Raw genomic sequence first — 26,379 nt, forward strand, 5'->3', positions numbered from 1 at the left:
ATTTTATTTTGTAGGAACAACTATGCCCTGATTACCCAAAGACCTTGTCTTCCTTCGGATGGCTGGAGCTTTTCTTAGGAATTGTGCTATTTCTTACAGCACACATTTCTGTAGGGAAGGGTGTGTTTGTGTGCACTGGAGGAAGGAGGCAGAGTCTATCGGATGCCATAAAGCTTTTCTTCAGCTATCTCAGCTCACGGAGGGAGGAAGAAGCAGAAAGGAAAAATCTGTCCCATCATTCTGTGTTGGTATTTTAGAAAGTCCAGGTGCCTGAAGAATGTGTGCTTTGGGGACAGTTGCATCTGGGGGCTCTTACCAATGAAACTGATTAGATGGCAGTGGTGGCCTTGAACTCATGTGGTGACCCTTTCCTGTGTGATTGTCTTCAAGATGCACCAGCCCTGCATGTCTGCACAACTGTCCCCCTGTGCTTGTTGTTGTGAGGTTGATGGGTAGCACTCCTCATGGTGGCCAAGTGGAAGCCAGGAAATCATGAACTGTGCTTTCTACCACACATCCCTCTGACTTGGGTTCTAGGTGTGGTTTCTGTTATTGTTGTTGTTGGGCTTTTTTCCCCAGAGGTTTTCTTGGCAGACAAGAATACAATTTGTTAGCCTTTGATGTCCAGTGGCCTTTTTTCACATTTGTCCCACTGGACCTAAAACTGTAAGATATCCCACAGTTTCTAGATCTGGAATATACTTCCATCATTTCCTGTGGAGATGCAAATTATCCCTTAATTAACATTAAGTTAATTTTACTGGGAAAGTGATGAATCATTTAAAACTGTTAAGATTTTAATGAATTCTCCCAAAGTTCATACCACTTCAGTAGCTTAGAAAGCAGCGACTGAGTCTCTGGGCAAGCGGAGGTGCAGAAGCTTCTCAACTTGCGTACCTCAGCAGTGTCTCTCCTCTGCTAAAGCTAGTCAGCAGATCCAAATGTGGTCCGTGAGTGTACATTGTGAGTGTTAGTATCCACTAAGCCTGGAGAAAAAGGACCATTATTTAAAATAACAATGGAATTTCCCTTGGGACTATGAGTAATGACCAAATTAGCTAGCGCTTCACTCTCAGCCGGATACTGTATTACAACTCTCGGATCCACTTAGTTCTCTCAACAGCCCCCAAACAGAGGTGACTCTTATTGTCTTTTATTGTCCAACTGAAGCACACAAGGATAACATAACTTGCCCAAGTCACAGGATGGGGCCAGTGGTGTTCATCCCAGGGAGGCTGACTTCAAGGTCCTGGCCTCTTAGCTTTAGACAGCTTTTCAGAATGTTGGGAATGACATCGGAACTCTGGTTTTCCCCTGCTAGGGTTTGATTTCATGGTGACAGAGGAGCCAGTTGCTGCATAGTTCGAGGGAGCTGTCAGGATGAACATATCAATATAATAACATTCAGATAGTTGCAGTGGGCAGGAGGGGAAACTATCTTGGGATAGACTTGAAGACGGATTTCTTTCAGTATTTTTAGAAGCAGGGCTGTATTCGGAGATCAGTGGACTGACTGCTGAGTGTTTGCTTGTCTACCACACAAACATCTGGTCATCTGTCGGTGTACCCTCGTTCTAGGTACCTGAGATAAGATGGAAAAATCACAATGCCCGTCCTTAAGGGACACAACTAGCTGAACACGTAATGGCTTTCTGTAGAAGTCGTGTCTATAGTAAGAGATAGTAACTTGTGTGTCCTAGAACATAGAGTCCCAGAATTCCAAAAGTGCTATTATCTTAAGTTATTTCATTGTTTTTAGGAACCAGGAAACCCGCTGGTTTTAAAATGAGCGGTCAAGTGACAGACCCTGACATTTATATTAGAGTCAAAATCCATGGCCTAGGATGTATAGTAAAGCTCTGGCTTTGTTTGTTTAGACTTTTCTCCCTTTAAGTGATTATTGTTTGTGTCCATTTATCAGCCAGAATCTAGCTGAATCATAAAACGTAAGGCAAGGCTCCCCCACTGGGCTCTGAAAGGGGCCAGCGTGGTACCTAAGACCTTCCACGGGTTTTCCCGAGTTCTCCACATCGGCCTGCATCTCTAGCTTTGTGTCCTCTGTTGTTCTCAGAACTGTGCTGTTGAAGAATTGGGCTTTCCTGGGCCTGCCTGGGAGGCCCTGTGTCCTCTGGGGCCTGGGGTGATAATAATGTCAGAGGGCCATCTATACAGAGGCTCTTCTGAAGCTGTGGACAGATCGGGTGGACTGACAGTGACCCTCGTACCCACTGTTTGTACTGTTAGTTAGCACTGACCTCTGCCTTTAGCAGCAGGCAGAAGTAATTTCTTGGAACTGGATTTTTTTCCCCCCTTGTGGGTGGATATTGGAGTTTATTCTGTGTTGCTATTATTGGAGTATAGAAAGACTTCAACAGATATGCCCTTTCTTAAGAACTATAACTGTTTGGTTATAAATAAGTCATTATCTTTCCCCTCACATTTATATTAAAATAATCCAGATGACTTAAAGTTAAGCTCTGGGTCTGGGGACACAGCTGAGTGGAAGAATGCTTGCCTAGCATGTAGAAGGTCCAGGTTCAGAGGTTCAGACCCCAGAACTACAGGAATAATAAGAAGATAATATCTGAGAACACATACATACATACATACATACATACATACATACATACATACATAGTATTTTTACTACTTAATCACTTAGTGAATTCTGAGGCTTCTAGCCCCTGTTGCAAAATGTATAGAAAATTGGAATGATGACCTAAAGCCTTGGAATGTTGTCTAGAATCCAAACATAGTTGGTTCTGTTTTAGTAGAGTGATTCATTGCACAGTGTCCAAATAGGTCTACCCAGGGGCATTATGGAATCCATCCATCAGTATGTAAAGTGCATTGTTAGCAACTATGTTTTACAGTTTGGGAAACTGCAATGCACAAAGTTAAATGAACTTAGGGCTAGGATTTGAACCCAGCTAAGCACAGTGCTTGGCCCAGGGATTGAGCCCAAGCATGGAGCAGACCAGAGAGGTGCATGGATGCTGCAGAGCTTATGGGGGACTGCAGTCAGCCTCTGCTCAGGATGGATGACCTATTGCTTCTGTGCTATTTGATCTTCCAAGAAAGGGTCATCTGCCATTACCACAGAGTTCTTCATACTGTTATAATTTCTGCTCCCAGTCAGACTTTCAGGGCTGCTTGAAAACCTCCTTGCCTCAATTCACAAAGTTTTCCATTCTCCTTTCCCAACCCCATACCTCTGCCTCTCTGTCCCTCTCCTCCTTCCTCTTTGCATCTCAGAGGCAAGCACAACCCTCTTTAAAGATCAGCCACCTACCTGAGTCCACCTCCTCCCAGACCTTCTTGTCAGATATGAGTGTTCCCCTTTGCTCTTCATCCTGGGCTTGCCTCTGTCTCTGCCTTTGCTTCAGCCCTTTTCATTGTAGAAGTCTTTCCTGTTTCCCTTTTCATTGAGCCGTTACTTTCTTTTCTTAAGAAAATCACCTGTACTGTGAATGGGATGGCAATATACAAGTTCCTTAATCTTTCTGCACCCTAGTTTCCTTATAGGTAAAATGAGCTGCAAATATTACTGGCCTCATAGAATTATTGTTGATATTATATCCTAATGTAGTGAATATCCTGGCTTGCCATTTTTTAGTTTTTTTTTTAGGTGGTAAGTAATGTTCTCTCTTGGGTGTTCATAGACACGTGACAATTTCTGGGTGTGTTTCTGCCCTCAAGGCCTGGGGGCTCCCTGAAGGAAAGATTATTTTATTTATTTATCTTTCTATTCCCAGGACTAAACACTTGTAATTGCTAACCTTAGATTTAATATGAATGTAAATAAACGAGTGGTTGAGACCACTGAATTAGAAGGAATGAATTTTCTCTTTGAAGGGTAAAATTGGCTTCCCTATTTCTAGACTTAGATTACTCTCAATGCAATTGCATGATTTTATTTATTTACTTGCAGCTCTTGGGGACAAATCCAGGTGCTAGGCAAACATTCCACCTCCGCACTAAATCCCCAACGTATTTAAATGCTCTGTTTTAATACTGATGGGTTACGGTAGGGTGCTGGAGAATATAGGTGTAATCGCTGCCTTTGGGTCATTAGGTCAGGAATATAGTACACCATCCCAGGGTAGGCAGGGAGCCCGGAACTTGAAGCACTCATATCCACAGTCAAGAGTGGAGAAAGTGAACCCGTGCCTATTTGTACCCTCCACTTCATTTCTCCATTTTTGCACAGTTCAGGGCTCAAGCCCAGGACACGATGCCTCCCCGAGCAGTCGTATGTTGAAGTGTGTTGGCAGAATGACCTGCCTGATCTTGGAAAAGAGTGTTTATAATTATCTTATATCCATAACATAGCAACTGGCATTTGGGAAGGCTTCAGGAGCCATGGCATAGTTCAAAAATGGGAGGGTGACAGATTTCGGGGTGAGTAGCAGACACAGTGTAACCTAGATGTGTGAATAACCTGGGATGAAATGTAGGGAAGGCAAACCCATTCTTAAATGAATGTCTCAGATGCTGCTCCAGAGTCGCTCTACATACTACATCCGTGGGAAGATCTTTGTGAAAGTGCTGGGCTTCCTGCAGTAGGAGAAAGGTCAGATGTTTATGACATGAGGGACTAGTAATCTAGGTTTTCAATGAGTGATAAGGAGAAGCGTCTTTTAAGGCTTTACGTGGGTCAACTCCTGTCTACACCATCCTCTGAGTGCACCTGCGTCCTTCACTATGACTCTCCATTTACCTGGCTGTCACTCCCTGCATGACCTGGTTCACTCTCTGGTCTGGAAGTGTGCTTGCCTGACTGGAAGTGTCCTTTCTATGGGGTTGGCTCACCGTTTCACACACCTTAGGAGACACTAGTTCTTATTGTTGGCATGTTCCTGGTGATGCTAGAATTTATTTTTGCAGAGTTAAGGAAGGGGGCCAGTAAAGGCCATGCTGCTCATGTAAATGGAACTAAATAAAATACTTGTTGGACGACTGAACAAGTGTTAGGGCTTGTCTCTTATCTGTGTAACAAACATCTGTATACTCTTGATCACTTTACATCTAGTAGGTAGACGTTACCAAGTACTGGCTATTACAGTGAAACTTTAAGGAAAACTAGTTAGGACCAGGAAGCTTGCCTGTTTATTGTCTGATCTTAATGTTTTGAAGTATGTGCTCCCCCCCCCCACCCCCTGCATAGCATGAGTTTAAAACCTTCCCAGTTAAAACACTATTTGCCTTCTACCTTTGCTTTGCTGGTTGTATTGGCAAAGCGATCTGGTCTTCTCTGTAAACTTGGAGGGGAAAATGAAACCTTTCCAAGCATAATCTCTCCAATAGACTTCCTTTGATGGCTGCTCCAGAAGACCTGTACAACAAGTATGACTTCAGTTTGCAATGGTTTCGGCTTTAGCATCTTTCTTAATGACTCCAAGAAACTATCTTTTTTTTTCTTCCTGGCTTACTTTTGTGCCAGCGGACTACTTTGCTTGGACTAATATATTTCAAAACTCAAGCCTGCCCGTTGGCCAGATGTCTGTGACCACTGAATTTCTACTGGTTTTTCAGTTTTCCATGATTAAAAAAAAAAAAAAAAAAAAAAAAAAAAAATGATGCCATGTCTGGCCAAGGGCAGATGTTGGTTGCCAAAGCCCCAGCGTTCATCACGGTGACGTTCTGTTTGCTCCCCTGGATGGAGACAGTCAGAGCTTTCAGAGGCCGAGCTTCAGGGGAAGAGCTGTGAGCGAGTAGGTGTCATTTGGAAATGATTTGATAGCTAGGAGACTTACCGGCTAGCCACTGAAAAATCTCCTTTGTGATTTATGAGCAGGAATGTCGGGAGCCCGCATTGAGGCTAAGCCTTGGCTTTCCCACATGCAGGCCTTCATAGCTGACACATTACACATGTCTCTGGAGTGTAACATATGGCTTCCTGAACTTGCAAATGTGGCCTCCTGCTCTGTTGAAATAATGTCTGTTTAAACAGTCTCCTGGAAAAGTGAAGCCACGTTCAATAAAATAATGTCATGTCCAGGAAGCTTCCTCTAGGGTCCCTTAAAATGTGATTTCCAAGAACATAGTAGAAAGTGTGCATTAAGGTGTTACCTGCCTCTATATCCACAGTGGACTGTCGGATTGTAGCTGTACACGTAGATGTTTGTGGTAGATGTTAAAAGATTTATGGAGTATTAGCTGAACAGGAACAGGGCAGGTTATCTCGTTCAAGAGTAATGAGCTCGGTTTGATGGTATAGGTCCATTGCCCCAGCTAGTCCACAGGCTAGCGGAGAAGGAACACCAGGTTAAGGCTGTGCTGGATTCAGATCGAGTTCAAGACCGGCCTGGGCAGTTCAGTGAGACTCTTTGAAAGTACATACATGTTTTATGTGTATGTGCATGAATCTGCCGGCAGCCTATGGCCTCATTACTGTGTGGGCTTATGAATCTTGCAGAAGATTAAGAGCCAGGTTTTGGCAGCGGGTTTGTCTTCATAGTAGACATTAAAAAAAAATGTGGGAAAGTGTCCACACAAGCATACTGGACCAATGTCAGCTCAACCAGGCTCTGACCCACACAATGTTTTTGTTCTGTATATGGGGGAGGGAGAAAGAGAAATGTGATTTATTAATTACCCATAGATAAATATATGTGACTATTCTATATAGCTATATCTATAGATCTATATATTATGTAGATCATATAGGTATGTAGTTATATAGGTATAAAGTTATATAGGTAGATCTATAAATATAGATAGAGCTATCTATGTAGGTATGTAGTTATATAAATATATAGTTACACCTACCTATACCTATAGATTGACTTATATAGGTAGATCTATAGATACAGATATATAGATATATAACTATAAGGTAGTTACCAAGTGGGTGTCTGCCGAGCCACTAGCCAGGTTGCAGAACAACCAGAACCTCTGTGTATTCCCACACACCCCATTCTCACCAGATATAGCATCCCAGCTCCTGACCACCATCCTGACCTTTAGCCTATGTCTGCACAGTGCGGTTCCATTCCTCCCAAATTTCTCTTACTAGTGGGGCTTTGCGTGTTGAACCTAACTTCTCTCAGCATTTGTTTCCGGTGACCGGCGGCTATGTTCACTTTGGTTGCCTTGAGCCGCCCCTTGTTTGACTGTACTGTAATAATCTTTTTGGATATTTGGGCCATTTATAAATGTCATCTTCTTTGAGTGCTTCTGTTAACATTCTACGGTAGATCTGTGGACACATTGATCACACATCCTTGAATGAAGACCTAATGTTCGCTAAGCTTTGGTAGGAGATAACATTTTTCTCTTTTTCCTATCCCATTCCTCTTAAGGCTTTGTGGAGGACAGAATTGCTTCAGATTCTCTAGCCAGCCTTGGCATAGATTCTGAATGTCCCTGAGTGGGATCACCGAGAGTAGTTGCTGGACCTAATGGAGTCCTAGGAACCACCTTAAATGCTGGGTCAGAATCTTCACGGCCAGGAGTCTGTAGACTCAACCAGCACCTGGGTGTTTCTCATGAGGGAGACACTGGGCTCAACCCAATTGAATTTATGAGGTTTGGCATCTTAGTCGTGAGGAAATTATGGGAAAGTGTACACAATTAAAAAAATCTTGGGAAACTGGCCTTCTTGTGGAAAAGCTAAGGAAGTCAGATTCATTCAGGCCATAAATGTATTTTTAAAAGACTGAAACATGATTTAATTGTATGCAAGAGCATGAAAGAATTTTATTATGACAGTGCAAATATTTGCTAAGTCGGAGAGATTTAGATTAGTCAAGGGGGAGCACATACTGAGCATTCTCCAGGCACCAGGGATGGAAGAAACCAACGCTACAGTTCAGTGTCTTCGGGGAACTGAAGATTTGGGATAAAACGAACAAACCAGACGCCCCCCTCCTCAGCAAAAGCAGGATGCCGTATATCATCTCGTCCAGACAGTAGGCTTCAGTGAGCTGAGTAGGCGGCCCCAGAGGACACAGCAGAGCAGAGATGCAGAGAGAGAGGTCACTGGGAAGGTCCCGAGTGCCTGCGGGGGCCCTGGTCAGCTTTAGAAGTTGGCCTTCGTGTAGGTGGTGGATGAGACGAGTGTTCTCAAGCAGCAGCTTCCATTGTTTTTATTGTGATTCTCCAGGAGGGAGTAATTGTTACCGTAGGTGGCCCAGTGTGTACCTTTACACTAGCCAGACATTTCATCAGGCGTTCAAACTATTAAACCCGAGCGCCTGTTGGTGGTTTTTTTTTTTTTTTTTTTTTTTTTTTTTTTTTTTTTTTTTTTTTTTTTTTCTGTCAACGTTGTGCCACTTGGTGGACAGACAGGAGAGGAATTGGCTTCTAGATTGCTAAGAACGATGATAGCGGAATGCTTCTCACACATGCCCCATGTTGTGCTGGCTAAGGAGATAATATGGGAGGTGACAGTGAATGGGAAGGGGCTTCCTGAGGAAGTGAACAGTCGGGGTCAGTTTTCCTGCTCTGCCTTCCAGTTTGCTCTGAAGTCCTCCTTTATTCAGACTCCTAAGCTCCCTGCTATGTGTGAGCACCCAGCCTTTTCCATCGTGTGCCCGTGTGCAGCACTTACAGACCGAGTGATGTTGCCGATAACTGAGCATCCACCTAGGAGAATCCATCTTCTCTTTGCTTCATTTGCTCAAAGTGGCTCACAGAGCTGGGATCCTGGGTTGCTTCAGACCGCTGGCAAGTGCCGTACAGGAAGGGGATCTTTCTTTGGCATGGCCTCCCCAGAGGTCCACCTGGAACTGATTTAGGAAACTCTCATCACCGGGTTTTTCAGGGAAGAACAGAGCCTTAGCAGCAGCTGACAGAGGCTCCTTTCATGTGGCCTTGCCCAGCTTAAGTACTTTCAGTCCCGTCCATTAAGATTTCACATTCTTCTGATCGGCCCAATCCAGTTTTAACTTAGTCAGTTTAGGTTAGGGAAGGATTTTACTGGACCATACTTTCCCATTTTAAGATAATGTGACTAGAGGTCACTGGCCCTAAATGTACTTTAGTGAAGCGTTCTCTTGTTTAAAATGAACTCTGGGAGAAAGCAAGCGCTGTGTGTTTCTTAAAGTGTGCTACAGTTAAGTGACATGTCTTAGGCTGGTAATGAAAGCTGGTGTCCTTGCCATGCGATGTTGTCTTCCTTTTGATGGGAAGCGTGGTTTGTAGTCGAGATAACGCCTCATTCTGTGTTTGTTAAATGTAGACTGTTTCAACAGGAAGGTTGTGTGGCATTGCCCAGACAAACTTCAATAAAATTGGAAGTGATCATACCTGGCTGCACTATTCCATGTGGTACTTACTAGCGGTTTCTCAAAGTCTTAAGAATTCAGTTCCTCAGTTGCACTGGCTGTTTGATGTGTACTAAGTTGGTCAGAGACACTTTTTGTGGATATCGGTGCTTCAAGTCAGTAGTCTGAACAGCTCAGAGCATCGAGGCCTGGTACACAGGCCAGAAGGAAGAGCTCATGTTTAACCTTGAACTGTTGGCTGGTTTGGTTTTGTAGCACAGTGCCCCTGAGTGAACTGTGCACTAGGTCAAAGGCCTGCGTTCTCAGGCACCAGCTGTCAAGGTTAGCTAGCCATTAGCTAATAAGTAAGCTGGCCCGTTAGTCCTAAGTTGCTTCATTTTCTCAAGGGTACCTGAAGGAAGTGACCCTTTGTAGAAGTTTGCTGATGACTGGTATTTACATTAAACTGTGGGTGCTTTCTTTGGGAAAGCTAGCCTTCTTGGGTGTGCTCACTGTGAAGCGGAAGGCATTTTTTTAAAGCTGCTTGCTTTGAGCAGGGTTTGATGTCAGCCATGGCTTCTGTTGCTCATCCTTCTACCTCTATCTTTTGCCCCACAGACAAATGAGTGGAACAAGAATGATGACCGTCTGCTGCAAGCTGTGGAGAATGGAGATGCCGAGAAGGTGGCCTCGCTGCTGGGCAAGAAAGGGGCCAGTGCCACCAAGCAGGACAGTGAGGGCAAGACCGCGTAAGAGAGGATACTGGCTTGTCAAGGGTGGGAGCATTTCAGTGGTACAGTGTCTGCTACTCTGGGCTCCATCTCCAACACTGTGAAAAACAAAAACCAAACCCCGAAATATTGACTTATTCATCAAGGGGAGTTTGACTAATGCTTTGGGGACTTTCAAAAAAACTAGTGCTGACCTCTTCCTAACCCCATCCTAAAACGTGTCTGGGTCTGTTTCCTTTCCATCCAACTCCAAATTATACATTGAACTTTCCCTTGTGGCTGTTAGCTGTTCCTGGAAACAACCAACCAACAATTGCACCAGAGAACAAATAGCACCAGGGTTGCAAGCAGTTGGCAGATGGGAAAGAAATTCTCCCCTAGATAAGAAACAGCCCAGCTTTCAAACCTTACTGCTTGTAATTTGTTAAACCACTCTTTAGCAGAGGTCATGATTGCATGGTCCTACTGTAGTAAGATTTTTTTTTTTTTTGCTTTATGTTTGCATATATCAAATTCCTGCTTACCATAATTAAAACTATGTAGAGAGAGATAGAAAGGAGTGTATGTGTGTGTGGGAGAGAGACAGAAAGGTAGGTGTGTGTGCGTGTGTAGAGAGAGAGAGAGGCAGAGACAGAAAGAGAGAGAGGGAAGAGGGAGAGAGAGAAAGAGAGAGAGAGAGAGAGAGAGAGAGAGAGAGAGAGAGAGAGAGAGAAAGAGAATGAATAGTCATCTTTATTCTGGTAGTGGTATTGAGATCAGTGACTTTGGAGACATCCAGGCCTGTCATGTGGACTCCATTATACTTATGACTTCCTAATTCTTGAGCCTTACTTTTTGCTCTTGTTGTTAAGACAAAGACTCTCTGTACTCCTGGCTGTCCTGGAACTCACTATATTGACCATGTTGGCCTTGAAGTCACAGATATGTGCCTACCTCTGAATCCTAGGTGCTGGGACTAAAGGTATGTGCCACCATGCCTGACTGAACCTCACTTTGAGTGTCCTCAGAAGCAGCTGCTTGTGTGCCAGTAGTTTCCATCGCCAGAGAGTCTAGAAGCTCTGAAAGAAGCGTAGGTGTGGGGTTGTTATTGGCTGGTTTCTCCAGTTGGCGACTGGGGCACTTTTCTGAGGACTTTTAGAAGTACTACATTTACGGCAGAGCTGGTAAACATGGCTGATGCCTGTGGTTTGTTAAGTCCCAGGCCATGGCTGCCCCTGGGCTACAAAGGCAGAACTGAATAACTTCAGCAGAGGCCATATGGCTCCCAGAGTCCCAAGTCCTCATTGCCTGGCCCTTCTGATAAAACTTTCACTTTCCTTTGAGTTTTGATAAAGCAATTGAGGTATTTGTCCTTATCCCCTGTTCTTTCTCACTCCAGACTAGTGGCTCTCAGTCTAGGGAGCGTCTGCACTAGCATCGCCTAAGGCACTTTAAAAAGATGTTCTGACTCACTGCATCTTGGTGTGGGGGCCCAGAAGTCTATCCTTTTGTCCTGACATTTCTGGTGACAGATGGTGCCTTTTGTACTAATCTACCACAGCCTTCTTGCAACTATTCCTTGTGTCCAGGTATCTGCATAAGACAGCCTTTTATACTCATCCCAGAGGAAGATAAGTGTTTATGACAGCTTTAACCAAGACAATGCTCACCAAAAAGAAGATAAAATTTAGATTAGCAGCTTAGACACAGGTGGGAAGACCTTATGAAATTTGCTTCTTCCTGTTTATTCTGTTTATAATAGATGGCTAAGATGACCATGGTTTAGTCTCTCTCTTCTATTGTGGTAAAAGGCACATCACATAAAGCATGTTAATGATTTTAAAACTGGAAGTTCGGTTTCACCGTGAGGTTCATGGCCCCTAAGGAAACTCCATTGATACTAGGTAGCCATTCCCAGCCTCTCCCCTGACAATCACTAATGAGCTTGCAACCTCTCTGCATTCGCCTCTTCTGAATATTTCATGTAAGTGGAGTTATGTATGTAGCCCCTCTAGCTTCTTCAGTGTGTGCTCAGGGTGCCATCCATGTTTTACGTGTGCCAGAGTGCATTGTGTTCTCTTCCTGTACACAGGGGTCCCCGCTTCCATTTTACAAAAGATAAAAGCAAGTCCCTCCCTGTCTCAATCTTCCAAAGCTCTCCCACTTGGAAGTCAACTTTGTTCTCCCCCTTAACAATCCTTTCAGAAAAAGTTAGAGGAACTAATGAAAGAAAGGTGATCCCTTTCCCAGTGCGGATTTTCCATATGTCATCCTCTGTCAGCACTTCCTTTTCCTGCGCAGGACACTTATTTGAGGACTGAACTTATAAACTGGTAACAGTAAGAATTTAAGATTTAAAGGCACTGTGGAATTAAGTCTTGTCTGGATTTATATTTCTAGTCTAACCCAATGCTTGGAATATTCACAATTGAGGTGGGGCGGAGAGACTGAGAAGCCATCTTCTGTGTTCCTTCAGCATCCTGTAACAATGTTAAAATCGAGGCTTCCGTTATAAAAAGAGCCCCGTGAGGCTTTACTCCTTGCCTTAGCCTGTCCCCTCAGCCCAGTGGAGCTTAAAAAGATTATTTGTGTTCATTCCGGACATGTAAGAGATGCTTTGCCTTTCTCTCTGAAGAATAAGGCCGCATCATGAACTTGAAAATTATGTCCTCGGCCATGCTCGGCCTCATCTTCTGCCTTGTGTATAGTTTGATAGCAAACTGAGGCTGCAGGCCTCTTCTAGAGAGCTGTCAGAGTAAGGGACGGTGCCTGAGTGCAGAGCCTTGACTTGGTTTTTTAAGGTTATCTCTCTACTATGTGAACGCTGTCTCCCTGTGAGCCCTCTTCCCCGGTATGTCCCTACCTTCTCTTAAGTCCAGATGTCCATGGATCTGCCCAGGTTCTATGTCCAGCTGCCTTCGACGGTACGGAAAGAACAGGATCAACAGTGGTACTTTCACTAACGAAAGCCTAGCTTTCCAAAGGGTCTGAGTCTCGTGCAGTGGCGGCGAGGTTCCAGGAAGATTAAGAGTCATACCATTTTTGTTGGGTTAGCCTTTCCCTGTGTTGTAGGCACAAAAGAGTGGTTGCTGGGGAGAGCCACCCCCTCCCCCGTTTTGTTGCTTATAATGCTTCATAGAAAAATTACCTGGGATGAATTAACTTGGGATCCAGGGGAAATAGCAATTCTGGGAAAGCTACTATTCCCATACCCCTGCTTCCAGGGTAGTTTCCATAGAAAATCACTCAGCTTGTATTATCCAGATGTTCAACAAGCCCAGAAGTCCCAAGAATGCAGTGGTCAAGGCAGCCATTGCCCAGACATTCTCCAGCAACTTCCATATCCCAAGACCAGATGGGGGTGGCTTGGAAATTCCCGAAACTTTTTCGTTTCTTCCTGAGTATCCCCTGTCATGCATGGCAATAGGAGAGACTGTCAGAAAATTTCTTCCTCTGACACTGATCACAGAGGAGTTTTAAAAAAAAAAAAATGTAAAAGCAGTCGAACGACTAGAATTCATTTAGGAAAGGGTAAAATAGGAGAGGTGGCTTGGCCGGAGGAAGACAAAATAGAACAGAACAGGGCAGAAAGTTACCGCTCCAGGCTGTGTGTGTGGAGTTAGGCTTGGCTTTACTCTGCCCCATCTGGGCTCTTTCCATGGGGGAGGTAAGGAAGTAGAGGGCTGGCGAGACCCTGAAACCTTACCGGGGATGAGTCTAATTGCTTCAAGATGGTTTCCCCTGTGTTGGATATGCCTTTAATTAAAGTTATGTGTGTTTGTCTTAGGAACAACCAGACTAAATAAAATCACTACTGGGATCATAGTATTTGAACAAATACTCACCAGGGCATATGTTCATGGGCCTTAGAGACAGAAAGGGGTGGGGGGGGGGGAGTGGGAGAGAGAGAGAGACAGAGACAGAGAGGGAAGGAGAAGAGGAGGGTATAGTCCACATTTCAGAAACCTGATCTCTTTGGCCTCGAAAGCAGAGTGAAAATATTTTTAGACGACAGTGGAACTGGAGTGCAGGGAAGGCACTGTGGTGCTCTGTACGCCAGCACAGTAAGACACCTCTCTGGCCAGCGACATTTTCTACTGTCTGCCTTTCTGTTTGCTCAGAATAGGGATGTGTTAGATAGTTGGTACCAGCAGTTCTGTCTTAGAAATCAAGTCAGACCATGTGATCAGCCTTCTCTAGTTCTCGCAAAGGACTTCTAAATTATTTAAATTATTATGCACCGTACATGATTGTAGCCTCCGCCCCTCTCTGCAGAGTTACTGTATAGCTCCCCTTTGAAGGTTGGTCTCAGATAGTGATAAGTATCTCTTGAAACTGCTCTGGAACTCGGAGCCCAGGTTGCGATTGGCCTTATCGCTTGACTTGTAGTCTTCTGCTTTCTGTTGATAGTTGATGGGTCTACATACTCTCTGTCTTCACACAATTTCTTTATTTTCGTGCATATGAGTTTTCTGCTTGCAGGTGTTTATGTGCATCATGTGCACCCCTGGGGCCCATGTAGGTCAGAAGAGGGCACCAGACCCTTGGAAATGGAGTTACAGACGGTGTGAGCCACCATGTAGGTACTGGGAATTGAACCTGGGTCCTCTGCAAGAGCAGTTAGTGCTCTTTACCTCTGAGCCATAGCTCCAGCCCCTGCATCAGTTTTTAAAGGTGAATGAATCATCTGGAGCCCCATTTGACACTTACCCTACCTCTCCGCTTGACTTTCATTAGATGGTGAAAGGCAGGCGGTAGAGCCTAGTTGGCAGGAGAGGCTACTGAAGCATGCATTTTCTTATAATCCCACCGTGGGGATTTTGACCCCCAAAGAACAGCCTCTGCCACTCATTCCTACCTCAGTGCATGGGGCTAAGCAACCATGGACTGAGCTCCTGAAACACAGGCCAAGAGTTTCCTCCTTTGGGCTGGAGCAATGGTTCACTGGTAATGAGCATCTGTTCTTGCAGAGGACCCAGATTTGTCTCCCAGGAGCCAGAGGGCAGTTCACAACTGTCTATAACTCTAGTTCTAGAGGATCTGACATCTTCTTTCTGGATTCTGCAGGCACTGGGCCTGCAGCTGGAACACAGAGCTACATGTAGGCAAGCATTCATACACGTAAACTATAAAAAAGTATTTTACCTCTCAAGTTTCCTGACAGGTATTTTGGCGACAGAGGCAAAAGGTCTGTCACAGCAGTGTCTGGGTGACAGACATGTCCCCCATAAGTGTTAGGCATCTAAATACTTGGTTCCTGGTTGGTGGCTCTTTGGTGAGGATGAAGAACTGTGCCACCGTGGATGGGCTTTGGTGTCTCAAAAAAATGCACGCCATTTTATGTGTTCTCTGTTTGCGGTTCAAAACATGAGCTCTCAGCTGCTGCTCCAGCCGCTGTGTCTACTTACCACCTTCCACCTGGACTTCACTATCATGTCTAACTTCCTGAAGCTATAAGCCCCCCAAAAGCTCTTTCTTCCAGAGGTGCTTTGGTCATGATGCTTTATCACAATAGAGGAGTAACTAAGACAGAAATTAGACCAGAAAGTAGACTGTGTGGGGAGTCGGACACAGTACACATCAAGGCTGGGGGTCTCAGCACAAAGGAGATTTCTCTGACCCAGAGAGGACAAAGGGCAGGAACTAGGAGACAGTGACAGAAGATAGAGGATGAGGGAGGAGGGGAAGGAGAAGGGAATAAGGGAGAAGGTATATTTGCATCTCCTCCCCCCAGACAAAGGATTGCCTCTGGATAGAAAGGGGACAGAGATGGCTCATAGGAAAACAGTCCTTTATAAAGGGAAAAGGGAAACCCCATGTTAGGTGAGGTGTTTAATTTGAATGGGGCATGTTAATTAGATGAGCCAAAGGGGACTTTTGATGCTGAAACTTGGTGGTCAGCCTCAGGAGGAGGAAGTGGCCAAATAAGAGATAGACCTTGGTGGCTAGCTTTAGGGATGTAATCTAATAGGTTTTTTGTTTTTTGTTTTTTGTTTGGTTGTTTGGTTGGTTGGTTTTTTGGGTTTTTTTTGTTTTGTTTTGTTTTTTTGTTTTTTTTTTTGTTTGTTTTTTTTTTTGTTTTTTGCAATTCAGAGAAGGGTAATAGCCAAAACCTGTCAGCAGGTGCCATATTTGCAGTACTTGGGCCTGTGAGACACTGTGTGACAGACTTGACTGACCAGGCTACTTTTTTGGTGGAATGTAGAAAAATTTGGGATTTTGGTTTAGAAAACCAGCTGAACACTAAGCAGGGCTTAATAAGCCATCCTGCTAGAAGCTAGAAAGTGCTGAGATGTACATGACCGTGGGGCCCAGATCATGGGGAACAGTGTCAGCCACAGGGCTGGAGACTCCTGTTGTCAATCTTGGGCTGCTTTCTGCCCTCATCCTAAGAACTTGCCTGAGACTAAGATAAAAAGTAATTAACTTTTTTTTTTTTTTTTTGGCAGAAATCAGAGGCTATTTCAAGATAGTTTCACACTGACTGTGTTAAATAGTTATTAGTAATACTTGTATGCAGGTCTCCAATGAGGAAGAGCAAATGGGGCAAAAGAAATACAAAAATACACAGTTTGGAAAGGAAAGGGAAACCTCCAAGCTGGACGTTCCAACCAAGTGTTGGTGTCTGAGAGAGGCTGTAGGTGCTTAAGGTCGCACCTTTAAGGAGAGGCCAGTTCCGCATGGGCCTAGTGGGAAGGCTGCTGCCTCAGAGCAAGACCCCAGCCAGCTTAAGCTTTCAGTTTGTAAAAGGAAAAGGCCTAAGGGAATTTCTGCCCTCCAGAACAATAACAACAATAACTAATGTGATTCAAGGGGTGGGCCACGGTTCCTTAAGTTGGTAGCCAACTTGGCTTTTAGAGTCCTGAAGAATACAAAAGTAACAGGGTCATGGAGTTTTCCTCAGCAGATGTTTTTCTATCGCTGTGATAAGGCACTATTCCAAGACAACCTACAGAAGAGTTTGGGTGGAGGTTGGGACTTATGGTTCCAGAAGGACCAAATACCATTCATATCACAGAGGGAAAAGTGGCAGCAGGCAGGCAGGCAGGCAGGCATGATGCTGGAGAAGCATGCAAGGGCTGGCATCTCAGTTCACAACAGAAACCAGAGAGCACCCTGGGAAATCTCAAAGCTTGCCATAGTGTCACGCTTCCTTCAGCAAGGCCGTGCCCCCTAAGCCTTCCCAACTAGCTTCATCCACAGGGAACCAGGTAGTGAAAGGCACAGGAAAACATAGGAGATCTCATTCAAACCACCACAGGATACAGGCACAGTCCGGGCAGGAGGCAGTTTTAATCGCCCTAGATGATTTCAGATGGTCAGTCCAGTTAGTGAAACACCGAGCAAAAACCTTCACAGGGACAGTCACACCTCTTCAACCAGGTTTCCTAATGCATGTCAGTCCTAACGTTACAGGTGGGGTGAGGAAGCTCGTGGGGGACGTGGCAATTTTTTCTTAGTTCATACACAACACACACACACCATACTGGTTAGTATACAGTCCTTGTATACAAGTTAAATTAATTTTGTCTACCGTTAAATCATGTTAATGTTACACTCCAGGGAAATGTATGTTAAAGCACAATGCCCTCTTGTTGAAAAATTATGCTGTAAATGAAGACATAATCGATAAGGGAGAAATATAACTAGAATGGATTTGGAATTCGGAACCACTGATGAAAATACTGCTTTAAAGCCGTTTCCAAAGTTGGGTTTCATAAGCAGTCATCTTACCTGTAATCTAACACCTGGAGTGACAGCAACAGGGGAATGACTACAAGTCTGTGGCCAGCTTAGTGTACATAACGAGATCCTGTCTCAAAACATAATCAAGCAGACTAAGTATAGCAAGTGCAGAGTTTTAAAGATGGCCCTGTGTAATTGGTGCCCGGCTCTCTGGCCGACCTCCTTCTCCTGGCTGGCTAGCAGTGCCTCCCTGGGCTGAAGCTACTACCCATAGTGCAGGGGTCAGAGAGATCCTGGGAAAGTCGGTCACTCTGGTAAAGAGCAGAGTGGGGCAGGGAGGGTGGGGATGGAGCTGTTGAGCACACAGTCCGTGACCTTCACTCACTCACAGGAAAGAGGGCTTCTGGAGCATGAGGTTCTCAGGCTGAGCAGCACCGAGCAGTTCAGGGGTCAAGGCTAGTGTGATCACTAGTGAGTGACTCTCCTTCACACATGCACAACCTCCTCATTAGCCCTGGCTGTGCCGTACACAGCGCCAGCATCCCTCAAAACTCATCCCACTGAGTTAGACACCGACTGAGGGGTGTCTCTAGACTGTCGCCTCTTGCGAGTAACCCCCACTGAGTTCCCAAATGGCTGCGTTTATCTTGTTTCATTATCAAGCTGCCAAGGTTAGAGCCAGCTAAGGGACTGTTTGTTGACATACTAGACACAGCACTTTGCCCTTTGTCTCACATTTACCACAGTTCATTTGTCACTCCCCCTTCAGCTTTCCTTAGACTCTGATAGTCTCTTTTACCCTGGGACAAACATCACAGAAAAAACTCAGAAAGAAACCCGGACATTCTGGCCTTAGTACACATCACCTGTTCTGCTTTCTAGTCTAGGGATGTGTTATATTCAAGTCGTAAATTCCTCCCCTGCCCACTCCCAGCCCCCAGGGCCAGCCACCTACCAAGCCAGTACTGTGCCCTGGAGCTACGCCCCAGCCCAGGAGGGTTCGTAGCTTTAGATTAAGTAATCTTCCATTTCTGTCTCCACACTCCTGGCCCAGTCCCCAGGAGAACCCAGCCCCCAAAATAATAACTCCTGGCTACGTTTAATAGCAATCCTGGACACATAGAAGCCAACAGTCATGGTTATATTCATTACTTTCCTTCTTTCCTGGACAAAAGCACCTGATGGGAACCAGGGATGGATGATTCCGTTGTCAGTTTGTCCTGGTGGGAATCATGCTGCTGGATGAACTCTGGCTCCATCGGTGGCATCGGGAACAGCCCAGACCCCCTTATCTCATGGCAGACTGGGGATCAGAGAACATGGGCAGGAGTGAGGAAAGTGTAAAACCCCCTTATTAACTTAACTTCTGCCAGGCAGGCCCTACCTTTCCTAAAAGGCTCCATGACCTTCACCTAGCCACTGGCACTTTAAATCTGAGCCTTCGGCAGGACACCCCACAATCAAACTATTACACTATTTTTGTGTGCTTCCCTTTTTTTATGCCAGTCAGGAGGCAACAGAAGTTTCCATTTCTCAGTCTGCTCTGTGGATTTCTGGGAGAAACGTGACCCATGGTGGCGTTATGCTGGTTTATAAAGTGGAGGACAGCAGGGCTGGGCAGAGGACTCAGGAGACCGAGCACTTGCCGCACAAGAGTGAAGACCTAACGTTGAATCCCTGGAACCCCATTTCAAAGCTTGGCATGGTGACACACAGCTCTGTCATCTTAGCACTGCTATAGAGAGACGGGAGAAGAGACTGGAAGTTCGAGGGCCACCTAGCCTACTATATGCAGCAGTGAACAACAAAGAGACCATTAAACAAGGTGGATGGCAAGGACCAGAAGGACCTTTCAGGAGCTCCTTTTAATGCTTCCATGTAGTGGCCCAGGCCAAAGCCCTTAAGATGAGATGCCTAAGCAAAGGAAGGGTTGAGACCGAAACCGTGTGTAGTTCATGTTCTTTCTGCTATGCCATTGACCTTACAAATCAAGTCTACATTAGAATCACCTGTGAGCCTGCCGGGCCACAGCCTGAGTATCTGCTGTTCTGCCTGGTTCTTTGCTGCTGCTGCTGCTGATGGTGATGGTGATGGTGATGGTGATGGTGATGGTGATGGTGATGGTGATGGTGATGGTGATGGTGATGGTGATGGTGATGGTGATGGTGATGATGATGATGATGACGACGACGTCGGCCCTAAGACTTTGCTAGGAAACCACTGTGCACCTGTGCTAGGAAGCAAACTAGTTCTCAGCCCAAGGACTCGGTTTCTTTCTCAAGAACATGCGTTATGACCAGATAATAACTTGCAGTTATGTCTGTTCATTCCTGTACCCTAGCTTTGAGAAAGGCGAAAAACAAAGCCAAAAGGGAAGTTTTATAGAACCTTAAAAAAAAAAATAGACCTCTGTGTGCTGGGGAAGCTGAAGAAAGCAAGATGGAGCTTCCATCCTGTCAGTGTAGGGTCTGACGGGAGAGAAGGACAGAAGCAAAGGCCCTTCAGAGTATTGCCAGGTGTGGTGAGGAAAGTGAGGTGGGCGGGGCTGCTCTGACGAAGCCCGGGAGAGGCAGCACAGAGCAGATCGCTGAACTCGCCTGCAGTAATGGCTCTCCTGGTATGGCAAGGCAAGACTCTGAGGTGGGTGGTACTTGGTGGTCTCAAGGAAGAGCAAGGAGCCTGTAGGCTGGAGCCAGTGCCTAAGGAGAGTGACTGTAGCTGAGGCTGAGGAGAGGGAGCCAGGGCGCCCCACACACTGCTTCCTACTCCATGGCCAAGACGTTGGATGAAATCATAATAAAAAGACTTAACTTTGCTGGGTTTCCTGAGGTGACTTAATCTTTCTCTCTCCACAATGGAGTCTTCTAAAACGCATATGAGGAAAATGGAAGCTGAGATGGTTGGGGGTGTAAGGTTCCTGCTGCAGAACTGAAATATTTGGCTCTCAGCAACTGTGCAAAGCTGGTTTCCCTCAGGAGCTGGGCCTGGGCCTCTTACTGACCACAGGGCAGAGGGAGAAAACTTACCTCAGCGTTAGGGCAGAGAGCCAGGTGTTGTGGCAAGCCCCCATAACCCCAGCCCTTGGCTAAGCAAGAGGCTTGCTGTGAATTCAAGGCCAGCGCATGTGCATAGCTGGACCCTGTCTCAAAGAAAAAGCCATTAGGGCAGTGAATTCACATCCTGGTCTTCTGGGTATTTTCTGGTTTCTTTGAATCCCAGTGTCTGTCTTATGAAGAGGTTTGACTCGCCCTTTCTTCAACTGGTAATACTTGGATTCTGGGTTGTATGGAACCAGCATTCCTAGGGCTTGCGGAATGTGGTTTCCTCTGCTTGAGTGTTGGCTGTCTGCTTAATTTGTAGTTTAATCTGTTGAAGTCTCACAGTGGTTCAACCGTGCGAGTACTGAGGACCCACGTGGTAAGAGACACAAGAGTTGAGTTTGAGGAAGACTTTCTGTAAATGAGAAAGCCTGGAAAGTAGGTCTTCTGGAAGTAGTAGTAGAACTTCTTTCCTTCCGACATAGGTTTCGCTGGGTAATCAGGAATCAGAAGATTTATGTTTACTCTTTCTGTGTATCTTGCCAAACGGAAACTCATGGGCTTTGAATAGCAGCGCCAGTCTCCTTCTAATGAAGAGCTGTGGGAAATATCCCATCTTGGTCCCGAGACCTTTGTTTCAGGGAAGTTTGCATGTCTCGCTGACTGGTTTTGTCGGAAAAAGAAACCTCCTTTGCTGGCTCTTTGCTTCAGTGCTGGGATTGCATTCCTATCTTTCCAAGAGTCCCAATATCCCTAAGGTACCCCAGGGAGAAGCCTATGTTTGCTTTTGGTGAAATGCTTCCAGTTTCAGGTCTAACATTTCTGTTTTTTAAAGAGCAGCCCAACCAGTGAGTTAGGATCCATACTCTAGTGTTTCGGTAGATTACCTGCTATTGGTGGTGGTGATCTCATACAGTTGCTTTAAACTAAAGGTCAGCCACCACCATGTAGGAATATATTGATGGACAGTGTGCTGCCCAGACCTCTAGCCTCTCACAGGCCCACTCTCGCCTCCTCTGTCACAGCCATACTCAAACCACCAGGAGTTTCTGCTTGATGCTTGGGACATCACCCATGAACTGACTTCTCGTCAGGGGCTGGGGGTCAGGTGGAGGGTGGGGAGCAAGAGAGAAAATGGGAGAGAGCAGTGGAGCTGATGGGTACTGAAAGCTTGAGACCGTTCCTCTGTCAAAAGCAGACACATCCCAAGTCGCAATAAGCATCACAGGATGAAAGCAGCCTTATGTAAATCCTGAGGCTGCTTGTTTGTCTCTGCTGAGGGGCTGGGCTGAACCTTATAAGCAGAACGAAACAGGCCCTGTTAAATGTCGCATGACACTGTATCGATTCCTTTTTTGTGGGACATAGCTATGAAATGGGCTTTAAGGCCAAGAGGGTATGTTTTTAAAGACTATTGAAACAATAGGCATCACAGCAGGCCATAATCATTTGTCCTTCTTTTAGCCCCACCCCCCCTTTTTTAACTTTAGGAGCATGGGAACATCACTGGGAGTCTCTTACATACATATAGCTTATAGCTCAGTAGAATCTGGGGTCTAGGTAGGACTTGACAGCTTGCATTTGCTTCCTTCCTTCCTTCCTTCCTTCCTTCCTTCCTTCCTTCCTTCCATCTCTCCCTCCCTTCCTTTTCTTCCTTCCTTTGAGATTTTATTTATATGAATGTATGTCTGAATGTATCTGTGTACCTCATATCCACAGTGTTCTGGAAGGCCAGAGAGGGCTTCAGATCCCCTGAGATGGAGTTACAAATGGTTGTAAACTGTCATCCAGGTGCTGGGAATTGAACCTGGATTCTCTATAAGAACAGCTGGTGCTCTTAACTGCTGAGCCTTCTCTCCAGCCCCAGCTGACAAGCTCCTGGTCCCTGAACCACATTAGGAATAAGCAAAGCTTACTGACTAAGGTGTTGCCACCTGAGCTCCATCGGAATCTGAGAGGCCACTCGGTGTTAGCACGGCCAGTGACCAGTAGTTTTATCCCTGAACCTTGCATCCAAGGAGTAGATACAAGATTCTTCAAGCCTTTCTGCCCCCACAGAATTCTTGACCTACCTAAATAAAATTACATAAACAGTCTTTCTCCAGCTATATAGACTTTTGAATGAAAGGTTTAGTTTTTAAGAGATATGTAAGCAGCTTAGGTAGAGATGGAACTGAAGAGTATTCTTACTTTTAGGGGAAATTTCAGCTGATAATCAACTGAACCACTTCAAAGGGCTCATTGAGAAAACTGAACCATGGAGCTGGGAATCAGTTCCCAGCACCCACATTGGGCAGCTTACAACCACTGATAACTCTAGCTCTAGGGAGACCTGATGCCCTCTTGTAGACTATGTGGGTACCCTATGCACATGGTGTATACACACAGAGACACATACACGTATATAAAAACAACATTTTTATTTAAATAAATACAAATTTTTTGCCTCTATAAATTTAACATTATAATAAAAATTCTCTTGTTTAAATAAAAAGTTGCCAGCCCAGAAGTCCCTACTAGGATGTGACAGGACAGAATTGGAACCCTCCTACACTGTCGCCAGAAGCACGTAATGAGGCAGTGGCTTCAGAAGGCTTAGCAGCGCCTCAGAAGGCAAATGCATGTAACTGAGCAATCCCGCCCCTGCAGAAAGCTGCCGGCTTGAGAGCATGTCTCCACACAAGTACTCTACATGCTTGTTTTTGCAGTCACAGGACTTTAAAAGTAGAAGCAACCCACACATACATTAAGTGATAAGTGGAAAAACAAAACACACAATATTCACGAACTTGAACAGTTGTGAACCACTGATAACACACGAGTGTGCCTCGAAATCATACTGAATGAAGTCAGAGCCAGGGGACCAGGTACCGTATGCTCCCATTCTAAAGTGTTCACAGCAGGGCAAATTAGTAGAAGATGGAAAGTAGATTCGTGTTTTTTTGTTTGTTTTTTTTTTCCCCTTTTGGACTAACAGGACAGAAATGAGTGCCTCTTAAGATGTATGGGGGTTTTTTCTTTTCGACATTGTAGAAAATGTGGAATTATAGAGTGAGTGTTTCTGCTTGAACATAGAGCCTTGTGCGTTAGTGTTTGGTACCCAGTGAGTAGTGCTGTTTTGGGAGCGGGGGTGGAAGCTTCAGAAGTTGAGGCCTGGCTGGAAGAAGTAAGTCATAGGGTGTGTGCTTCTGCCTCACCCAGCCTGTTCTCTTCTCTCCAGTTCCTGGCCGCCATGGCATCTCTTTCCTACTGTGTCATTCCACCACGATGAACTGCAAAACGAATCCTTCCTAGGTGAGGGAATCTTGTCACAGGGACAGGAAGTCTGACTACCACAGCAAGGTTGCCACTTGAGTGTCTCGTTCTAGTTGCCAGTTCTGCTTCTGGTTCACACTTAGGCTAACTGTTGATGTCTTGCTGCTTTGTGGCCTTGGTTGCATACCTTTGTGACTGTGCTAAAGATGACCCAATTGTACATCTTGAAAAGGTGAATATATGTTATGCAAATCATATCTCAGTGTAGTGTGAAAATGTGCTGATTTTTATTTCTTTAATAGAATCATGCTTCAACATTATATGTTGATTTAAAGATTTAGCACAGGGGCTTTTCAACCTAGGAATGACATTTTCAGATAGGAGCTGTCCTATGTTTGAGATTCTTGGCAGTTATCTCTGGTTTCTAGACGTTAGCTGGGCTCCTTTTCCCCCTTCTCTATCAATAATCAAAACTGTCTCTGAATGTTGCTAAATTCCCAAACACTCAAGTGTGTGTGTGTGTGTGTGTGTGTGTGTGTGTGTTGTATTATACAAAATGTTCCCTCAGAGTCTGGTCAACATTTTGACTTCATAGGAAAAACTGAGTTTCATAAGGAGTGAGTTTATCTTAGTCACTGCTCAGTACTCAGAACAGTATTTGACAAAGAGATGCTACCTATATATGGTAGTGTGTGAATGGATGGATTTAGCTATAGTAGCAACAGTACTTTAAAAGCACACAAATATAGCAGTATCACACACGTATCTCATACTTAAGGTAGCACATATTCCTAACACCCCATCCACATTGTTGAAAAGCATGTTAAGGGGAGTTTATATGTAGGTTTTAGGTAATTTACAGGTGGATGCTTTTAGCGAGTGTTCTATAAGGTAGGCTGAGAGGGATGCCAGCTATTAAGTGGTGACCTGGGGTGTCCCCCACTCCTAATCCGGTAGTAACTGTGCAAGTGCCTGCTTGCTAGCCCATCCCTGTCTACCAGCCCCCTCTGATGATCTCCTCTGAAAGCACTCACATGAACTGCTCTCTGCATAGGAAAGGAAACATGCCCCTGTCAGCTACGAATCAAGGCTTTGTCACCAATAAGTCTTGCTCTTTCCACCCAGTGAAATCCAGTGTTCCCCACTTGATTATCTTGTTCAAGTCAGCTCTGCTTCTGCCTCACATTCAGAGGCTAAATGTTAATGTCTCGCTGCTGCCAAGTGCTGCTCTGGGGATTATCACTTCTCTGGAAGGTGCCAGAACTTAAGTATCTGAGTGTGAGCCTTAGACAAGGCTGGTGTTGGGGTCTTTGGGGCCTGGGAATGTCTTCAGCTTTGTTCCCAAGTTCCCACTCCCTGGAAAGGCATGGAGCTTTTATCTCATTTTTACAGCAGTGTTGCCAGACCCAAGTCTGTCCTTTCTGACCGAATTTTTTTCATTAAGCAATCATGTCACGGACTCTGCTGTGTAATAACTGGTGTCATTTTGCACATCACTACTTTTACATATAGATTCTTTTTATTTCTGATGGACCATTTTATTGGCAAACAAACTGAGACACAGAGAACTCTTGCCCAAGATCATACTAATAAGTAACAGGGCTCATGCTCAAATCCCATGAGTCTGTGCGCCTAAAGGTGACACAGGGGCCCTCCTACCACTGCTTTTTTTCTTTCACTGCTTTCTCGGCTCCCTGACTATTCTGCCTTCTCCTAAACGTTAAGAATATTAGAAGCTTTCATTTCTGAAAGTCATGGACATTAGGAATCACGATGTGGATTCCTGAAGGTAAAGCTGTAACAGAATTAGATGCCCAAGTGTGGGAAAGCAACAGAATTAGAGGCAGTGTTCTTTCCTGCCTTACTCCTCTGTGCCATGGTATTTACCCTACCTTTGATTAATAGCCCATAATATGCCAGGGAGTGTATCTATGGAAACCAAACCCGCAGCAGAAATGGGAGTTTTTATGTTGGCTTTAGTTCATGGAGCATGCCAGACCACCCCACTGCCTTTCACTTAAGTGGATAATTGTTACTTTTGGAAAAATGTAACCCAGACACTCAAAACCGATCTCTTCTCTGGCATAAAAAAAATACTAGGAAACATTTTTGAATTGCTATATTCTGTATGATTATAGTTATATATTCTTTTCTTAAGGCCCTTTAGCGAAAATGTCCAATATTTTAATAACCCAAGTAATGTGGCAATGGAAACTTCTTTTTCTTTCTGAAACTGGTTTAATTGTCTCTGTAAGATTATCTCCAGTTACATTCATTTTCTTCCTGAAAATGACACAAACTCACTCTTTCTTAATGTTTGAAAAAAAAAAATCCATCTCGTCGATCTGTGTCACATGTTTTTAATCCAGCCTCTTTTGTAGGACACTTAGGTTGGTTCCACAATGCAGCTATTGTACATAGCGCTGCAGTAACTGTCAGCGTACAAGCATCTGTGTGGTGTCTGTAGGGAGCTGATGGGTC

General features: G+C 44.9%; 1 protein-coding gene across 4 annotated transcripts in view; it reads left to right on the forward strand.

The window, feature by feature from the left end:
- Rai14 (retinoic acid induced 14) overlaps window positions 1-26,379 on the forward strand; it is a 135,276-nt gene that overhangs the window by 67,975 nt on the left and 40,922 nt on the right. For all 4 annotated transcript variants that reach the window (XM_034523440.2, XM_034523442.2, XM_034523439.2 and 1 more), the window contains exon 3: window positions 9,828-9,958. In XM_034523440.2, the coding sequence (XP_034379331.1) occupies window positions 9,828-9,958 (131 nt within the window). The remainder of the gene's footprint in view (window positions 1-9,827; window positions 9,959-26,379) is intronic.

Source organism: Arvicanthis niloticus, chromosome 19 (genome assembly GCF_011762505.2).
Source record: "Arvicanthis niloticus isolate mArvNil1 chromosome 19, mArvNil1.pat.X, whole genome shotgun sequence".
Lineage (NCBI taxonomy): Eukaryota > Metazoa > Chordata > Mammalia > Rodentia > Muridae > Arvicanthis > Arvicanthis niloticus.